The sequence below is a fragment of the Malaclemys terrapin genome, chromosome 10, assembly GCF_027887155.1.
Source record: "Malaclemys terrapin pileata isolate rMalTer1 chromosome 10, rMalTer1.hap1, whole genome shotgun sequence".
Taxonomy (NCBI): Eukaryota; Metazoa; Chordata; order Testudines; family Emydidae; genus Malaclemys; species Malaclemys terrapin.
The window spans coordinates 67,193,764-67,213,566 of record NC_071514.1 but is presented as its reverse complement, the minus strand read 5'-3'; the positions used below and the strand labels follow the sequence as shown (position 1 = coordinate 67,213,566).

Sequence of the window (19,803 nt, the reverse complement as noted above, 5' to 3'; positions counted from 1 at the left end):
ATGCAACACAATGTTTTACAGAACCTGTTCACAAAACTAGGACCTGTTGCATCAATTACTATTCATACATAATAGACTACTCATTTAAAAAAAAAAGTACATAAAGTGCTCAGGAAAGCAAGAAATTAAATGCACTGGACAGAGCCAGGAACAGTGCAGGTAGGTACTCTATAAAATTTTAATACACTTATTTCTGCTGATGCTCCCCTAGTCCTGACCTGCAAAACTACTGTATCTAGATTTTATATTATATTACACCTATCATTATGATACCAGAATGTCTTACAAAATTTAAATAAACTGTGAGTGATCTACAAAGACACCCATTTACGATACTCTTTCACTCCAGAGGTAGGTAGAGAAGTTCTAACAAAAAACAAACTTGTCATTCCCATGTTCTTCTTTCCCCACTGTGAGAAGAAACAGAATTAGGAGGTTTTACTGTTTGGTCAGTTCTCTCTCACTCACAGAGAGTGTGCTCGGAAATGCATATTGAATGTTAAATCTAGCTACAGATGGCTTTGTACTGAAGGTGGTTGGATTCATTATTACCCTCAGCTATAGGTAGGTACTGTACATGGAGTGCAGCTGATGCTATAGGAAGCTCCAGAGTTGTGGGCTGGCTGTTGAAAAAGCTCTGTCATCTGCTTGAACTAGTCTTTCATGACCAATGAGAGTTTCATCATCCCAGAGAATCATAGCTGCCTGTTTTCTGTAACTCCTGCTGATCCAAGTCATGACCATCTCTCAAACAGAGACTAACGATCATGCAGAGATCTGTCAAGATTTATGATGCTGACAAAGTGTCTACTAGCACCAAACTCACTTTTGATTGAAATGCGATTTTATATCAGGTCTTCAAGACATGAATCAATCAGCTACATCACCATGCCTCTAGCAATCTGAACTGAAACTACACTCAGATTGTGCATAAATGCCTGAGAACATTGACATTCTTGTCCGTAGACCGAAGATGAACTTTCACAACCACCTGAACACAAATAAACAATTCAAAAATTCCTGAACTTCCTTTAAAATAGTGCCTAAATATAGGGCTTGATTCTGATCCCACTAACAGTGGGTAAATTGAGAGTAACTCTGCTGAAGTTAATAGTTATCCTAGTATAAAACCATGCCATTAAGAGGAGAATGGAACCATTAAAAATCGTCTCTAGTCAACAAAACAGTTCTCATTGACTTGATTTTGACAAGGCAACAAGATATGGTAGTTCCAAATAACTGAGTGTGGGTTTTTTCCCCCTAATCATGCTGTCCTAGTAATGGACTTTAAATGAGTTTCTGTGTATCAGTTCTGTGAGCACAGCGGCCCATTAGCAGCATCTGCTTCATAACACATTTAATCAATGGACAGTGTGTAGTTTATCTTCAAATGATATTTAACAGTTGTTGCAAAATTTTGATAACTCTGCATTTATTGAAAATCTTGACCACGAAATAAGTTTTAAAAGGTCCCTGTTTTTATTCTAACCAATATAAACATTAGATTACGTTGTTTTGGCTCAAACTTTCAAACTATATGTATTATCCAGTGGGACAGGTAAAGGAAGAATAAAATTCCTTCAGAGAGCAGCGGGTACTTTATGTAATTCAAAATGCTACCTTTTAAACACACTTTATATGGATGCTTGATCAAGCAAAAACAATAAATAAATCACATTTTGGAGAAATATTCAAGGGTATTACATGAATACTCTATTCATTTTTAATTTCTGTTAGCATTCGTAATAGTTTCTTGTATGGTACATATTTTCAAGGGGAATTAAAAATAATGCTTTTAAATATTTTTGCCTCCCCCATGAATACTAATGTATGAGAGCCTAGTATCTAAAAACCAAAAGTCATTGAGCAACATACCAAATAAGAAGTGATTATAGGGAGTGACAAGCTCTCTTTGGTTTGGATGTTTTTGAGCTGCAGTAGCTTTTTGTGAGAAGGATAATATTTATCAGCATTCCCCAGAGCCTCTTTTTTTTCTTAACTCTCTATTACCCAAAACAGCAGGCTAAATTAAAGGGGCCTTTCTGAAAGAGAAGGTCCAGTAGATCCTGCTAAACTATGTGCATAACTTACTGGGAAAGGATAGATGCAGGACACCTGCTGTAAGTGTGGGCTCCAGGGAGTTCCTACTGTACAAGATTCAGAAATATGTTCAAATGTGAAGAGTCAGGGTCTCATCCTGTGATGTTCAGTGTCCTCAACTCTCATTGACATCAATGGGAGTTGAGGGCAATCAGAACCTGTCTGGTTTTGGCTCTTGGATGCAGAAATTAAATAGGAAAATTATAAAGTTAAAGGTTTTTATCAGAGGTTTATTGAGCTTCCTATTACTTATCTGGAAGCAAATGCATTCATTCTAGCTATGCCATTCAGTGGTTTTAATACCACACCCATAATCACGCTATCAAATAAATGCTGATGTGTTGTCAAAAGCATTACATATGGTCTAGCTCAGTGGTTTTCAGCCTGTGGTCTGCAGATCCCTGAGGTTCTGCAGACTATGACTAGGATTTCTAAGATGGTCCACACCTCCCTTTGAAATTTTGTAGATGTTCGCAAGTGAAAAAAAGGTTGAAAACCACTAGATTCCAGAGTCTAGGTTACATTTTGACCTCTTTTCAATGGTGGAACTTTGCTGAAACTGGTTTTAAATTGAGTAAATACACAAATTACTCTGCAGGTTTTGGTTGTTCTATTATAAATACAATTGACATGTCCAATTATGCTGCAGGATTTCTGATGGGGAAATCATGTATCCTTTGTGGATATGAAAAAATAGTTTATGGTACTGGGTAATCCCAGTACAATCAGAAGCAACCTGCAGTGCACTGTTCTGACAAGAAATTATATACAAGCCTGGGCTTTTTGGTCCTGAGATATTCTGCCTCCTTCAGGGCCTAGCAGTCATGTTTAATTTCACAACTACAACATTGAGGAATGTAGAAGCGGCTAGACCAGAATTTTAAAGGATTAGAAACAATTACAGAACATCTAGGTAGCTAAAATTATTAGAAATTAAATCTTCACTACAGACGAGGAAAGGTTTCATCTTTGAGTAGAAGCCACATGCTGAACATCCTAAAGAAGTATATTCCTCTGTCAGCAAGAGTGCGGAGTGAAGTTATTTAGAACTTTAAAACTGCAGCGCCATCTTCTTCTAATGAAATATATTCTTACTTACAAATAAACCCATTAGAATATCAGTTTTGCAGCACCAGGGAAAAGGGGTCAGCGTGATTATGATATAATTGCACTGTAGTGGAACACAGGAAGTTAGTTGTGTGTAATGCATCATAAGCCCTGGAAGGGTAATTCTACCACAATAATTACACCCCAGTCCTGCCTTATTGTTTAATTACACTTTTGTGATTCCAAGCCCTTCCCCACCCCCTCAGTCAGTACTGCTCTACTCTCATTTTCCCTTAGTAATGGAATGAGTGCAAGAACTGTGTGATGCTAGTGCCTTTAGCCAGCCACAACAGCCTGGAAGAAAGAAGGGCTAGGTCTCCACATGGACCAACAGAATTGGCTGGCCATTAAGTGGAGCATTCACTATACCCTTTTATGGCTGGGGGTGGGGGGGTGGGGGAGAAGAGTGCATGCCACAGAGCACAAAGTCTGGAATCGCTCCCACCCCATACGTGGGTGAGTCTATAAGGAACAATCTTAACCTCAGACTGATTATCTTCATCTTTATACACACTGTAGCCTAATATAAAGGCTATTTGTCTACTTAACCTTAAAATGTCTATTTTTACAAGATAAATGTCAGGCTTTCCCCCTTTTTTAATTAAAAAGAAAACTGTCTGGTATTGTACATTTTGTGCAGCCAGTGCTATATTCATTGTGAAATTTGCATTTACATTTCTATAGGAACCATTTAAAATATTTGCATCTTATTCATGTTTTTCACCTGGTCCACTATGAGCTACCCAAGCATATACATGTAAATATTTTGGATAGGCAAAGGTCCTGGGAATGGGTATTCTCCCCAGATGGGCTAGAGGAGAAAATGGCAATACAATTCCCTCTCACAACCCAAGTGAATTTTTCTGTGAGCGCGCGAGCCAGGGGCTCTTCTCCTCATTCCCCCATGAAATCAGGAATAAGTAGGGGGTCAACTATCACTGGTCTTTTGGCATGGCAGGGAGCATCCTGACCAGCACTCCATTAGCTCCGTCCACTCTAGCAGATCTACTGGAACACTAGTCAACCTGCTCAGCAGCAGTCCTGAACACTATGTTCCTGGAGGCTCCTGGCAATAAATAATAAATAAATAAATAAAATGTCCCTGTGACATTCCCCAGGGTACAATCTGGACCAATGACCAGCTGTCCCCCCCCCCCTCAGTTCTCCAGCCTGGGGTGCCTTTTACACTGCTGGTCTGCTCATACACAGGTTCCAGCATGTAAATTACTCTGTTATACTGCAAGAGTGCTACAGCCAGACACCCTTGATTTACACTGCAGAGCAACACCGGCAAACTTCCAGTCCCAGACTTTCCTCCAGAAATATACGTCTTGTACTGCCCAGCCTCTCCTGGACAACACAAGTTCATATAAATTCTGTCATTTTATTAAATAGAAAATGATAGGCACAAATCCTGTTATCCCAAATGGAGCTTCCCAAACACTTTGGTCCAAATACACTGGGCTAGATAAAACAATAAAATAAAGTACATTAACTACAGAAAGATTGATTTTAAGGGATTACAAGTAATGAGGCATAGAAGTCAGAATTGGTTACAAGAAAATAAAAGTAAATCGCAACTAATGCCTAATTTAACAAGTTGAGTGAATTCAAAGCAAATGTTTTAGCAGTCATACTGGCTGAATCTTTCAGTCAGGATCCCCCCTCCAGTCCAAAGTGGTTTCTTTAGTTCTTCAGAAGTTGTGAATGCCATGGGTAGAGAGAAAGGAGGACCAATTTGGGCATCTCCTCTCTCCTTTTATAGTCCTTCAAATGATACCTCATAAGGCATACTATGTATTAAATGTATCATCGTTTAGTAAAAGGGTGAACATAGGGGTACAGGCTATCACAGTCCACAAGAAGCGTGCTCAAAAGGCTTGAACAGGTCAACGTGAGAGCACTACCCTCAGCATTAAATGTCTGACGACAGGTGTGTTACTTAAACAACAACCTGAAAGAGGAGAAGTTTTGACTGGCACTTTCATGCATCAAATTATGACTTCCACTGAAAGTCACCAGTGCTCTGGGTAGGAATAGCTCAGAGCTGCAGAGTTCTATAGTTTATAGGAAGCAAGAGCTATAACAGAACTTTACTAGACTAAATGCCTTAGATTTGAAATGATCAAATGAGATCCTTAAAATCAGTCTGGCCAAAAAAGTGATAGGAAAAAAAACCTGCAAAATGATGGTCAGATGTCATGAAAAATGTTTGTTTTTCTAATTTCACGAAATTATAAGATACATTATCGGACACCAATGGCATATTTTAAAACAATAAGTTAATTCAAGTAGTATAAAGAGAATTCCAATCACACAGGGAATCTAAATTGTAATAACTGAAAAGTGAGCTCTTAAGTTAAAATAGCATGAAAAATAAATGAGGCAATGTTATCTTGAAGGACTGACATTTGTTAAAAGTAATTCCACGTGGTAACTTGTACTTACAAAACAATCTGCTTAATGCAAACAGAAATGAGCCCATACTGGAGTCTAGATTCTGAACCCTCCCTCTCTTTATCTAGGAGTTAATTCAGAGCCTAGCCCCAATCTGGATCCAAATACTGCTCAGCCCAGCTATATGGGCAAAATTAGTGTGTGATGTTATGCAAGAAAAGAATTACCAATATCAAAATAAACTACAGAACTGTAAGTAGGGAGAGTATGCCTGGGATAATCAGCATAGGAGATGAAAGCAGCATTTTTTAGTAAGAATGAAGCTTCCATTACATAAACTCTTTCCTTTGCTAATGAGACTCTAGCAGAATGAGGAGGGCTTAGTCTGTGGAAATATGAATGACATAATAAATATGTAATAGGTAGAGTATTATTTCTCTTGAACTTTCCACTCACTCTCTGGAGAATGTAAGAAAAAATATTTTAAGGCTCCTTTAAGGTTCCAGTTCAGCAAAGTACTTAATCACATGGTCCTTGATTCTATTCCTATTCAGAATCAATAGGAAAAGTCCCATCAACTTCAATGGTGCAGGATTGAGATCATGTTTTCTTAGATTGGCGAGCTACTTAAAAAAAACAAAACAAAAAAACCTAAGGTATATATAAGCACCAACATCATCTTACCTTCAAACTCCAAATCACAGATTTATTATACTGTTTGAATAATTAGATAAGACTTATAATAAAATCAAGTTACATTTTAAAATGTAATATACATATAAAAAAATTACCAGCCTCACTCCCCTTACCCAATCAGCATTGGCTACGCTAGGTCAGGAACTGTGCCAACAGAAAGCGATGCAGATGTTGCACAGATTTGTGCCAAAGACTGTAGAAGCAAGAGGTGGGGCAGCAAGAGAATTGAAGTGTATGTAAAAATAAAAGGGTAGGAGTTTGGGAGTACTTATGTTAAGGTCAGAAATCTCACAGAGTACAAACAATAGTTTTATCTGCACTGTTTGTTAGTAGTAGCAGAGTTTAACAGGCATGCAAGCAAAACCAAAAAGCACCATGGCTCAGATAGATGTTACTCTAAAATATTTCTTTATTAGAAGAACTTAGAAGTTTCTGGCACATGCAATGGTGTAAGTCACAACTGACATTGTGACAAAGTGTTCTCAAGCATTTCCCCAGAAGCATTAGGCCCAAACAGATTTTCCTTTCACTACAGGCATGCAGTAATTTTTCTAAAATTCCAAGCATGCATTGTGGCCAGTACAGGAAAATCTCAAAATGATTTTGTACTTCAGAGTGTTCCTCTTACAGCACAAACACAACCCAGGAACTTCCACATCACTGCCTTTTTTCCTAGTCAGGTGCTCCACATCATTTTCAAGACTCCAGTGCTACAAAGCAAATGACAGTTTTTAGAAATCTTCCACACCGCACATATCTATCTCTTGTGGAATGAAATTGATTTCCCTCTCTCATTACAACTCAAAGAGCCAGAGTATTCACCTCATGCCATCTGCCAGCCATGTGCTATAGCACCAAGCACAGATGTGAATACAATAGTAGGGGTAATATTAGCAGGACTGCACAATGCTGAGACAATTTTCACGTTATTCTCTAAAAAGCAATCACTTCCTGTTCAGTGTGGTCTGACAGAAGGAGGTGTACACTGATAAAACTGTCAAGGAATTAAAATCATGCCTGTGTGTGAATGCCACCATCAGTTTCGTAATCGATAAAATCCAATCTAAGTGCCAGTATCATACGTGCATTTTATGTATTCTTTTTCGTAAGCCATATACTACTTCTGCCCCTTCATGCTAATATTAATCATGAAAATGCAGGTTGAGCTAGATTTACAAATACTGAATTCTAAGTATAAGAGAATGGATTTAGAAACCATTCCCTGTTGTCAGTAACCCAGTTCCCACAGACCTTACTTAGGAAAGCTCTCCCTTAGTTCGGCAAGTGGAGACTATGCTTTAAATAATAACAGAAGGATCAAAGGCCTGATCCAACACACATGACTTCAGTGGGTGAGGGATCAAGCTACAAAACCAGAATCTAATGGGGTACCATGTAAGGGTTTGCCTTTGCCTCATTAAAAGCTTATAACTTATTTGCAAAATAAACTCAGTAGGAATATTTAGCTTACAAGGCCTTGGTCGCGGATTTTTTTTTAAATTGAAGAATATCCATTACAAAGAAATTTTGAAGGCAAGTATTCCCCAATTTGGGTTAACTGCTTGGCATATTTGAAAGCAAAGCAACCAAAAAAAGTCATGGTTTAAATTATGCTCTGTTATAAAAATAAAGTCTTGAGCATCCAAAACTACAGTTCAGTGAGAACTTGTTACTAACCTGACGTGTTTTTTATAAAACAGAAAATATTGCAAATTTAGCTGGAGAACAAATATTGAGTTCAACTCTCAATCCTTAGGCTTTAAAAAAGTATAGTGTAATTTGGAGCAGTATTAAAAAGGTAAAATGGGGAGGGATTAGTAACAAATGCCTTTAAAGTTTTGATCAGAATTTACTGAAATATATTACTTAATAAATGCACTGATGCAGGACTCCTGTAGAATTTATGCAAAGAAAAAAAATATATCAACATGTTCTCTAATTAGGCAATCAGACTTATACCTGTTTGTCAGAAATGCGGAGTTGAGGAAAACCTCTTGTTTCTGGTAATGGAATCTACGTAGTACTTTTTTGGACACAAAATCATCTTTTCAAAATCTCTCACAAAGCACTGTTTGTAATCTTGGTGTCATCCCTGACCACAAACTCCTCTTCCCTAATCTCTTTGGTCTATAAATCTGACCACTAAACTAGTCCCCAATTCAACAAAACTCTTAAACGTCACATTAGTGTTCTGCTGAATTAGGGCTATCAGCAATCACTTTACTGGGTGAAGCACTTACTGATCTAAGCAGTACCATGGATGTCACTCATGTACTCAGAGTACTAAGTGTTGGCAGGATTGGGTACTTGAAAATGTAACTACAGTTCAATTTAAGTCACAGAAATGTATGTAATTTACTGACAAAACTATGCTAATTTAAATAAAATAGAGTCACAATTAATTATGCTTTGTATGAAATAAACATTGGTTCAGTTTTAAGAAACAATATATATTTGCCAAGTTTTCAGCTCAAGCTGCACCCAGCCTTCCACATACAAAACTGCGTACACATACACTTGAGCCTGCACTTTTCAGGTGCAAACACCTGTGTACGCACTATTAAAATGTGAACAGCTGAGCATGCATACAACTCCTTTAGAATCCATTGGCTCTAACTGATGTTGTAGGTGCAAATCCTAACATGCACAAGCGTTAGGGTAGGTCAAATATGTTTTCATTCCATAGGTTTCACATAGGTTTTCTGCACCTTCACATAGCAAGAGAACCTTATGTGCATACACATTCTGAGACCAGCCTTTTCAAACAGAGGCCTAAAACTCAGAAGTTATAGCATTATGGTTTCAGAAACAAATTTCTATTTGCTGATAAAAACTGCTTTGGATTGAGCTGATCTACTATTACACTCCAAACCAAAAATCTCTTTGACTATAGGAAGGAAAATGGATAATTTGTTAGATATATAGTTATCTGTATGGTTTAACTTCATAAAGTAATAGTACTCATTTACAAATGCCAGATTTTCAATTTATAAATATTTATCTTAAGGACATGATTTTATCTTTAATTAGCCCAACTGTTAAGGACACTTCTAATGTGAGAAATGTAATTCAGCATTTTGCACCAGATGTAGCTTCTGCCAGTTAGTCTTTTATCTTTGCTTGTAACGAATGAGATATTGAAATCAAATTAAAAACATTATGTTAACATGCAACTGATTATTAGAGTAACCACACCAAATCTGAGCTCTAAACTTGAAAAGGATATTGAAGTTTCTAAATCAAGTTAATTAATCTGAAGAAACTTTATGCAATATTTGAATGCTAAAACACCCTGTTTACTTCCTAAATATACCTCTATAGAACGCTGTTCTCAGGAGCCAAAAAAAAAAAATCTTACCACGTTATAGGTGAAACCGCGTTATATTGAACTTGCTTTGATCCGCCAGAGCGCGCAGCCCCACTCCCCAGAGCGCTGCTTTATCGTGTTATATCCAAATTAGCGTTATATCGGGGTAGAGGTGTATCTCCATGTGTTTTTTCTTCATTTATAGTACAACCCAGTTTACCTATTGCTATACAGCCCTTTATTAAGTGCAAATGTTTTCCCTATCTCACTTTCCCTGGCAATTTCTTCCCTGCCCTCCCCCAACATTAAAATTGCTTTTTGATATTAGAGAAACAGACAGAGAGACAGACTTTAAAAACAGGAACAATATTCCAATTTCAGACAAAAATATCTTGTTAACCTTTACAGAAGAAAATTCTTTACTAGAATTTTTCATCGTTACAAACCATTTTGTATAGCATTTCAAGTCATTCCCACTGAGGCAGAGAAAAGTACTAGAACATTGGCGGGGGAGGGTATGGAAGGGTGTTAAAAAACCTTTCATTAAAAAGACAGAATAATTTTCTCAGATTAGAGTCAGGAAATTAGAATAAATATTAAGGGATCAAAAGGTTAAACTCCTTAACCTGCAAGAGCCAGAGTGTCTTTTTTTTTTTTTTTTTTTTTTTTTAAAGAAAATAAGCAAACAGTACACTGGGACTTTGTTATCTATTGTCTCTCTCTTTCCTCCATGTATATATGAGGTGAATTATGGGGAAAACCAATTTCATAACCAAGGACGTGCTGAAATTGATTAATTCTTGGGAAAAGCATAAAAATAGAAAATAACTAGTGTCACTACACATCTGTGCTACCATGATAACTGTTTTTTATACTCCTACAAAGAAGGCTCTTCAAGAGAATAAAAAAAATGGAAGCAGAATGCATCTGTTACTAAGGAAACTCAGAGCCACAGAGAGCTCTCCATTTTTGATTCAGAGAATTTTTCACAGCTTATTTAGTTAGGCTGTTGTATTGCTAGCTTCCTAGTGTTTTATCCTCATGTCATTTGTTTAATTAATACAAATGTTTGATTGTTATTAGTTATTAAATCATTTACTTGTTCTGTAGAATAAGCCAGAATTATCCATTAAAATATCTGTAAGTGAACCAAACAGAATGTGCCTCTTATTATGTGGGGGTGGGTGATTTGTTCATTAGAGTGGTCTTTTATTACTGTCTTTTTCCCATAAATTAAAGCTATCTTGGTGCTCTGATAAAGTTTTAACATATTTAAGTATTGACTTTTTATTACTGCTACCAATATGTCTTAGACAAATGAATATGAAATATCACTGTGAGAAGAAAGACTATAAAAAAGCCAGGGATGCACCAAGTTAAAATACAACAGCCATGTACTATTTTACGTTATCTTTAAATTAATTAACTATGTAAAACATTATCTAAACAGATAGCTCTTTGAAGTGTTAACATGGTTGCGACGAGCCAGAAAATAGGAATGATTGACCTTTATATACTGATAAAAGTTTCAGTCAACCAAGTTTCAGTTTAATGGCAGGATAAGACTATGCAAGATGTAGTTCTGTGAAATATTCTGATAGGGAGAAGCACTGTACAACGTGAACTTTAAAAGGCAAGTGGAATGCTAGTTTTCAGTAACACTATTACTCCTGGGGGAATTCTGCACCAGTGCATGTGTACATAATTAATGAGCAGTGAATACTTTTAATATTTTGGGCAGAAAAAAGCTTCTGCAGGAAATTTGCTATAGTTCCGCCTTTTGCCCATCAGAGGGCATTGTGGTGCTAGAACACAGCAGCCGCTCCAAGCCAGCTGGGGAAGAGAAAGAGCCTGTCTTCTTCACAGCACCTGCTGCACCAGGTCAGGAGACAGGGGCTATGGGGAGACAGACAGCGTGGGCTGCTGGGGGGGGGTGTCAGATGGGGCTTATAAGGGGTAGTGGCGGAGGATAGACTGGGGCAGGGGCTGATGGGAGCAGAGGTGCGGAGCCACATGGGCAGAGGAAGAGGGAGGTGCAGAGCTACAGGGGGAGGGGGAGCAGGGCTTCATAGGAACAAGCGGGTTGCTGAGAGGGGGCACAAAGACACATAGGACAGGGGGTGCAGGGCCACATGGGGATGGGTGAGTGGGTGTCTCAATGGGGCTGGAAGGACACATGTGGATAGGGGGTGCAAGGACACTGTGTCCTTGCTGAATGGGAGAGGCTAGGGGTCAGCCAGGGTCTACCTGGGGGAAGCTCCCTAGCAGTCCCTCTCCACCCCCCCCCCCCCAAAACCTCATCCATACTTTTCCCACTCATATCCAACAACACTCAAAGTTCACACCCAGGCTCCTTCCCAGAAATTACTTCCCTCTCCTTCAGCTCCTTTGTTAACCCTGACTCCCTAAAGCCTTTCTGCTTCTGAGGGGTGCGGGAAATACAGTTCCGTATTGTAGTTTAAATTATTACTCAGAGTTCTGTATTAATATGCCTAATAAGGAATCTATTTGTCAAAAAACATTTTCTGAATCTTTTTTGTTGTCTGTATTGTTACAGACATACTTGCTGACAGGTATTTTGAAATAAATGACCAAAAATAATTGAAACTGGTGTGATTATATTGTGTTTTTTTGACAAATAAAATATGCAGAATTTTGTAGAATTTGAAAATTAATGCTACATTAATGCTTGTTTACCTACGGGAGACTTATGACACCCATTTAATTTTAGGCCTTGTCTACACTGCAGAGTTTTGTCGCTTTAATTAAAGCACTTTAAACTGCTATTGCCTGCCCACACTATGCTCCTTGTGTCAGCAGAGTAAATCCACGCTAGCAGCTCTCGCATTGGCATAGATCGCAATGCACTGTGGGTAGCTATTCCACTGTGCAACTGGCCGCAGGGTTCTTTGGGAAGGGTTTGCAATGCCTCATGGGACAGGTACAGCATCACATGATGTAGGTTGCACAATCCCATCGTTCCATGGGCATCCTGCTAGATTGCCAGTCACTTTTCAACTGAAGTTTGCGGGAGGACGGGGGGGAGAGGAGCATGTGATGGGGAGTGTGTGTGTGTGCGAAACACAGAGACAGAGTGTGTGTTGGGGGAGTAAGAGAGGGCGGGGAAGTGTGTATGTGAGAGAGACAGGGTGTGTGTCGGGGGAGAGGGAGTGTGTCGGCATGCTGTCTCTAAGTTCAGCCAACCACCAGAAGCAACCAGTCCTGAGGCGGTGGAGGGGGATACCCCCCAACATCAGCCCCCGCCTCCCTGCACAGCACAGCAGTCTCAGTCTCTCTCTCTCACCCCCCCCCCCCCCCACACCCCCTATGCCTCTGCCTGCCTGCCTCTGTCAAGTGTAGTACCGAGCTCTGGTCAGTGTAGGTAGTCTCTTGGTCTATCCAAGGCCGTGATCAAGTGTCTTGATGTTTTTGGTCTTTTGGCCTTGAGATGAAAACCTTGTCTCTGTTTGTGGGACCTTGAAGTGAAAAAAAAAAAAATTCTGTGTTCCATAGTGTGGACACAGCAGCATTCCCTGTTAATGATTTCCTCTTTGCTGTGGGAGCTGAGCGGCATGCTTAGCTGTCAGAACTTCACAGAGCTTTGGAAGGGGAGGGGTGCATTCCTGTGTAGCAGGAATGCAGGGCAGCCAAATTCAAAACAGTGAGCAGAGCAGTCATGGCAGGCATTGTGGAATACTGGGGGAAGCCAGTTATAGTGATATAATTAACGGCAGCATCTACACTAATTCTTTGTCGCAAAAAGCTCTGTCCCTCCCATCGAGGTGGTTTTATTCGCTGAAACGGAAGAGTTTTGTTACCAAAAGTAGCATTGCAGTGTGTACACCTCCATTGTTTCATCGCCAAAAGTTGCCGTTTGGTAATAAAACTCTGCAGTGTAGATAATGCCTATGTAAGAATATCTCACACATATATTGTTTTAAAGTGTTTAAAAATGTATAAGTATTTATCTTATTAAAGATATTTCCTATTAAACTAGTACTGATATGAACAGCTCTTTAAAACTCCATAAACAGATATGCATATTGTATTTTTCTTAAAAAATTCTAAACAATTTCATTCACAAAGATTAAAAGGATAAAATGGAAGGATTATATTTTGTACAAGAACCTCCACTATGATCTTCCAGGACAGTCTTGAAAGATGATACTTTTCCTTCTACCTCTTATATTATTTCCCATCCCCCTGGGACATTGTGTTTCATATTAGGGTCAGACTGGCAGCAGGGATCTAATAACGAAAATAAAATGTGGCAGAGTATGATTCTGTAATAATGCATCTGTGAGGTCTATTGCAATGTCAGAGAAGCTCTGTGATAGAAAAGGTTAAAATTTTAACAGTACCAAGGGATAGCTTTGTGTTGTTTTTGTTTTTGTTTTAAACGATAAAGGTATTTTAAAATGTTAACATTCAAAGATGCTTGCTGGACTACTGTGATAGTTTTTGAGCTTGGGAAATAAAATATTGACAATTATTTTTGGAGGGAACAGACACACACAGGCATAGACTTAAATACCCCCAAAAACCATGTATGTGAAATTCTAGGTCATTGTTTTAGAACAACCATACCTATTCTTTTTTGCTACTGGTTAACGCAGAGCACATTTTTTAAATGGACAACGAAGCTAAGGTGATCAAGGTAAAATACACTGTGATATGCAGCAATGACATTTTATTGTGACTGCAGCTCTTCTTTTTATGGGGACATGTCAAATGGGAGATGTCCTGCTGAGGCTGATAGCTCACAAAGTTGAGCTGAGCTGCCTAAAACTACTCTTTACCATAGGTAAACTTTTACACCTGTCAGATCAAACAGATTTGTCAATCACATCATTCTAAACAAGACTTTAATCAGTATTATCTGGTGCTTCACTTGTATGGGATACAGCCTATTCTCTGGATGTAATTTTTAAAAATATTATATACACACACAGAGCAGTGGGAGGCTTCAACCTGTGGAATACTGTCCATTCACACACAATCAAGCATCTTGGGACTCATCTCTCTCTTACACCCTTGTCAAATAGGCAGTCCAAACTAATGGCTGTCCATGAAGGATTAATTTGTTTCAGGAGGGGGGGAAAAAGTTTACCCACTGTATGTAATTCATTTACCTCTAACTGCTTTTCTTTTTAAAAAGGCTAAACATAAAAATTTCCCTTCCTATGCCAAACCCAAAACAAAGCTCTTAACCCAAACGCCACCAATGTCCACTTATTGTATCCCAGGATATGAGCTGTTCACATCACAGTGCTGAAAAGAAAAATCAGTCAAATGCAAAAAGTAACAATACCTGCTTTATGAAACTTTTCCATCAGCTCGTGCCGAACTGACTTCTCCAAGTTAAAATAGTCATGGTCTTCATCCGGGTTTTGTAGAAATAGAGGAATATGCTGAAATACTATTACATGTTTACACTTCCGTTTTTCAGCTACAGCCAGTTGTGCATTAAGCCACTCATCTTGGGCCTGCTTTAACTCAGAACATTTAGAGGAATCAAAGTATAACTGAGAGTTAAGCACAAGAAAGAAAACTCCTCCAACCCAAAAACTGAAGTAATCATCTCCCCAGTGCTTGCAATAATCATCTATTGTTTCAGGTGTTGGAACATTGCCGATATCATGATTTCCGCTGACAAATACCAATGGAATGTCTTGGTCAATGTTCTTCAGGACATTTTTCAAATCTTGTTCTTGGTCCTTTCGCCACTGAGTTCCTATAAAAAGAATTGTTGAGTTATTTTACCAGGATTTTACCTTTTTATGTTTATGCTACACTCTTCCACCACCACCACCACCACTTAATTTTGTTTATACAGACAGCATTGACAGTAAAAACCAAATGACACTGCTATGCAGATAAAGCAAATATGCAGCAGACAAAATGTACAATGTTATTCTTTAATTATATTTTTAATATATCCATCAGTCATCTAAGCTTGATGCCTTCGCTGCTGTCTGTTTCCTTCATGCCTCCCTCCCTCCTTCCTTCCTTCCATGGCCAGTATTCTCCCATTCTCTATACCTTTCAATGCACGAAGCTGCCGAAGATCATTTACAGATTGCCCAACAGTAGATGCCATAAGGATGCGTGGTCAGTATTTTGCATCAAACTGAATCTCTCTCCCCTTTTTTCCATCATAAGAACAGCCATACTGGGTCAGACCAAAGGTCCATCTAGCCCAGTATCCTGTCTTCTGACAGTGGCCAATGCCAGATGCCCCAGAGGGAATGAACAGAACAGGTAATCAAGTGATCCATCCCCTGTCACCCATTCCCAGCTTCTGGCAAACAGAGGCTAGGTACATCATACAGACTGATGATCCATTGAGGAAAAGGCAGAATCATTGGAAGGTTTAATTCAAGTTTGTGTACAAGGTAGCAACTGATGAAACACCTGGTTTATACTTTATGGCTACATAAAAGAATGGAGTTTTTGTTCTTTACTAGAACTGCTTCAGCAAAAACAATTAGTGTCCTGTAGAAATTCATTGAGATGTTAAAATAATCTTGTATTATCTCAATGAATTTCTACAGGACACTAATTGTTTTTGCTGAAGCAGTTCTAGTAATGAACAAAAACTCCATTCTTTTATGTAGCCATAAAGTATAAATCAGGTGTTTCATCAGTTGCTACCTTGTACACAAACTTGAATTAAACCTTCCAATTTTCAATTCCTTTTTTAAAAGTCACTAGTAATATTTATTTAAAGTCAAGGCTATATCAGCCTTGTTATGCATAGTTATGCATCCGAAGAAGTGAGGTTTTTACTCACGAAAGCTTATGCCCAAATAAATCTGTTAGTCTTTAAGGTGCCACCAGACTCCTTGTTGTTTTAACAAGTAATAGAACATGGGATTAATTTTAAGGAGGGGTAATTGTGCACTTTACCAATTTGTTTCCTCCCCCCCATGGCTAATTTATAATATGCTTGTCTAAAATATTTATCATTCTGCTGACAGGAAGTCCTATTACTCTTGGGACATGTATATTTAATCACTGGAGAAACATACACTAGGTCATGAAAAGTTAGGAAAAATGTGTTTTTGAAGAGTGTTTTTATTTATTTTACATTAAATAAAAATAGAAAAAGTTTGTTCTACATTTGAGAAAAGAACACTTTTTAAATATAGATACAGTTGCTATGTGTTTATTATAAACAAATTAAAGTATTACATTTCTAAAAAAATATATGTTGGATTTTAGAATCCAAGAAGACATTTTTATAAAACTGGGTTTGGATTATTTAAAAAAAAAAAAAAAAAGTCTTCATTTATCAGGAGATCTGAATTGAGACTCACATTGCAGTGGTGACCATAAATGTAACAACTATGAAAAACATGTTCACTTAAACAAATTTAAAATTCTCAACTACATAGATTTTATATAAAATCTATTACAAAAGTTTATTTTAATTGCACCCAACACTATAAGGTTTATACAATTTCTTTTTCATGCTTCTTCAAAGTTTCTAGGGTCTGAATGCTGATATAGCCTTGACTTTAAATAAATATTACTAGTGACTTTTAAAAAAGGAATTGAAAATTTAACAAAAACACAAGCTTAAAATAATCACCTTACCACTTTCATTTTGAATCTAACAAATGACAGAAGTTTACTCTAGTGTTTTACTACTACTACTACTTCAGAAGTGGCAAAAAGCTTGAAAAATGCAAATGGCTACATGAAGGAAAAAGCCCTGACACTTTGACAGCAATGCAGTGGTTTCCTCAATTAGTACAGTTTATTTATATAGCAACACAGGTGTACAGGCTGCCTTACAACAATAAAAATTAGCCATCAAAACAAAAAACAAGGTCTCTGCCCCCAAGAGCCTCGGTGGTTGTATTAAGTGGTCAAAAGAGTAATTTTAGGACAATTAAATAGTTGGTTTCGTATTTTTAGTAAAGGTCCAGACAACTTATATATATTTGTTTATTTTTTAAAAATGAGAACAAGGAAGAGTAGAGGTAGCAATGTGTGTGTATGCAACAGAAATGGAGAGCTAAGGACCTAGATGTTATTTATATTACAGTGGCATCTGGAGGCTTCACTGAGGTTGAGCATCAAGGCATAGTGCCCAGAACAAATAGAGAGTCCCTTAGCTAAGTGCTTACAATTTAACTAAACAAGATGGATAAAGAGTGAGAGGGGATACCAGGCGCACAGTGAAAAACAGAAACAACTTGTCCAGAGTCCAAGTCATACAATAGGGCACTGGCATAGCAGAGAACACAACCCAGGTCTTCCGAGGCCCTCTTCAATATCCAATTCAATGGACCACATTGCCTCTTAGTATACAAAATGAACAACATAGTGGTCACTATATAGTTCATGGATGCAGCTGAAGAGGACGACAAGGAAGAGTCAAAGATAGCTGCACCTTTGGATCAACTACCGGACAGCAGTTGCTGCATTGAACAAGTGTTTACTCTGGATGAAATCAGGAGAACGTTAACTACCTGTACATCTTGCTACTCCAAAAGTTGTGCATGCAGACAGACAGTAGAAAAATTAAATGGTATTAAAAAGCAGGTTGCTGTAACAGAGTTCTTTGGTGTATTGTAGCTGATTACTGTGACTGCTTATGTATTCAGTGTGCTTTGTGTAAGCTAGTATTTGCTGGCAACCTGATTTGTTTGTGCTTATCTACTTTTCAATAAATATGCACTCTTTTTCTAAATAAAGAAAGTGATAGCACTTTTGTTTTCCCCACTGCTTATTCAATGGCCTCTCCATTATCCAAACTCCCAATTATCTCAATACAATCCATGTCCCACATCCTACTTGGATGAACAGGAGTATACTGTATGTAATCTAATACACATATCAACAGTATTCACTGTGGGGAAGGTTAAATAAAAGTGAAGTGATATTTATTAGTCTTGTATTTTATTGTAGCTGTTTCTTGAAGCATGAAAATGGCAGAGAGAGGAGGACGACTGCTTGAAGGCATGGCAGGAAAACTTGACTTGGGAAGTGTCAGGGTGGATATAACTAAAAGTAATGAACAGTTCATTTTTGTTCAGTTTATCCTGGAGTTATAATGTCACAATGCCTTCAGTCACTAGCTACACCATACTATGTTGATGTTATATATTATGTTCTGTATGTACAGCTTTGCTCTAAGATAAATGACTTTAAAAATTAATAGCCCATGAAGGATAGTTTTGCTTTTAAGGAATATAAAGAAGCTAGAACTGTCACTAGAGTATAGCTATCTGCAATTTTCCTTTGAGCTTTCTGTTGTATCATTTTTTGAAAATTGAGTGACATGAGCAAAAGTATAAAGGAGAAATGCCAACATCTCTGTTGCAGAACATCTTTCTATTGTAAGTTATTTGTAAGTCTCTATTTCTCTAAACATTTCCAATAATGTATTGCTCAAAAAAGTCAAGACAACCTTTCTTCTCTCACTTAGAGCAGATTTCAAGAAAGGAAGAAGTCTATTTTGCAAATGTCTTTGCCAAAACTTGCTGTAGTCAGCAGGAGTCGTATTTGCAGTTTATTCTGCAAAGGTAATAATCCTTCTGCTAATAATCCAAATCTACAACTCACCTTGGTAGCAATGCAGAGGGAACCTACATATTAAAAAAAAAAAAAATGATGTTTTTCAAATGCATTAGCTACAAATATGCTTTAAAACACCACATAACTGGGGCCACAGATTTGTGGTTTTGTAAACATGTTTTATTGTGACTTTTGCATCAAAAAGACAACTCTTCATTTATGTTAGAGTTCACCCTCCTTTGCAGTTATTACAGAGAAATTATGCAATATAGATCTTCTTTCAAGCTGATACTATTTTTATAAGCCCTCACTACCAAGGTACTACCACCTGCTGTGGTGGATAGACTTTTCTGGGGCAGCTAGCACTACCAACTGCAAACTTGTGCAGGGAGTGATGGATCTATCGGGGGTCAATTTATCGCATCTAGTGTAGACGCGATAAAAATCGATCCCCGATTGCGCTCCCCGTTGACTCCGGAACTCCAGCTCACGAGAGGCAGAAGAGGAGTCGACGGGGGAGCGGCAGCGGTCGACTCGCCGCCGTCCTCACGGCCAGGTAAGTCGACCAAAGATGCGAATAGCATAGCTGAAATGGCGTATCTTAGGTCAAACCCTCCGCTAGTGTGGACATGGGCTAGGTATGCTGCATCTGGATATCTCCCACTGAT

At 38.1% G+C, this 19,803-nt stretch overlaps 1 protein-coding gene across 3 annotated transcripts in view; it reads right to left on the bottom strand.

Annotated features, from left to right (window-relative positions):
• The window catches only part of CPPED1 (calcineurin like phosphoesterase domain containing 1), an 89,477-nt gene that overhangs the window by 19,825 nt on the left and 49,849 nt on the right, over positions 1-19,803 (bottom strand). For 2 of the 3 annotated variants that reach the window (XM_054042718.1, XM_054042720.1), the window contains exon 3: positions 14,919-15,341. The exons of the other annotated variant lie outside the window; for it this stretch is intronic. In XM_054042718.1, coding sequence (XP_053898693.1) covers positions 14,919-15,341 — 423 coding nt within the window. The remainder of the gene's footprint in view (positions 1-14,918; positions 15,342-19,803) is intronic. 3 annotated transcript variants of the gene reach the window in all.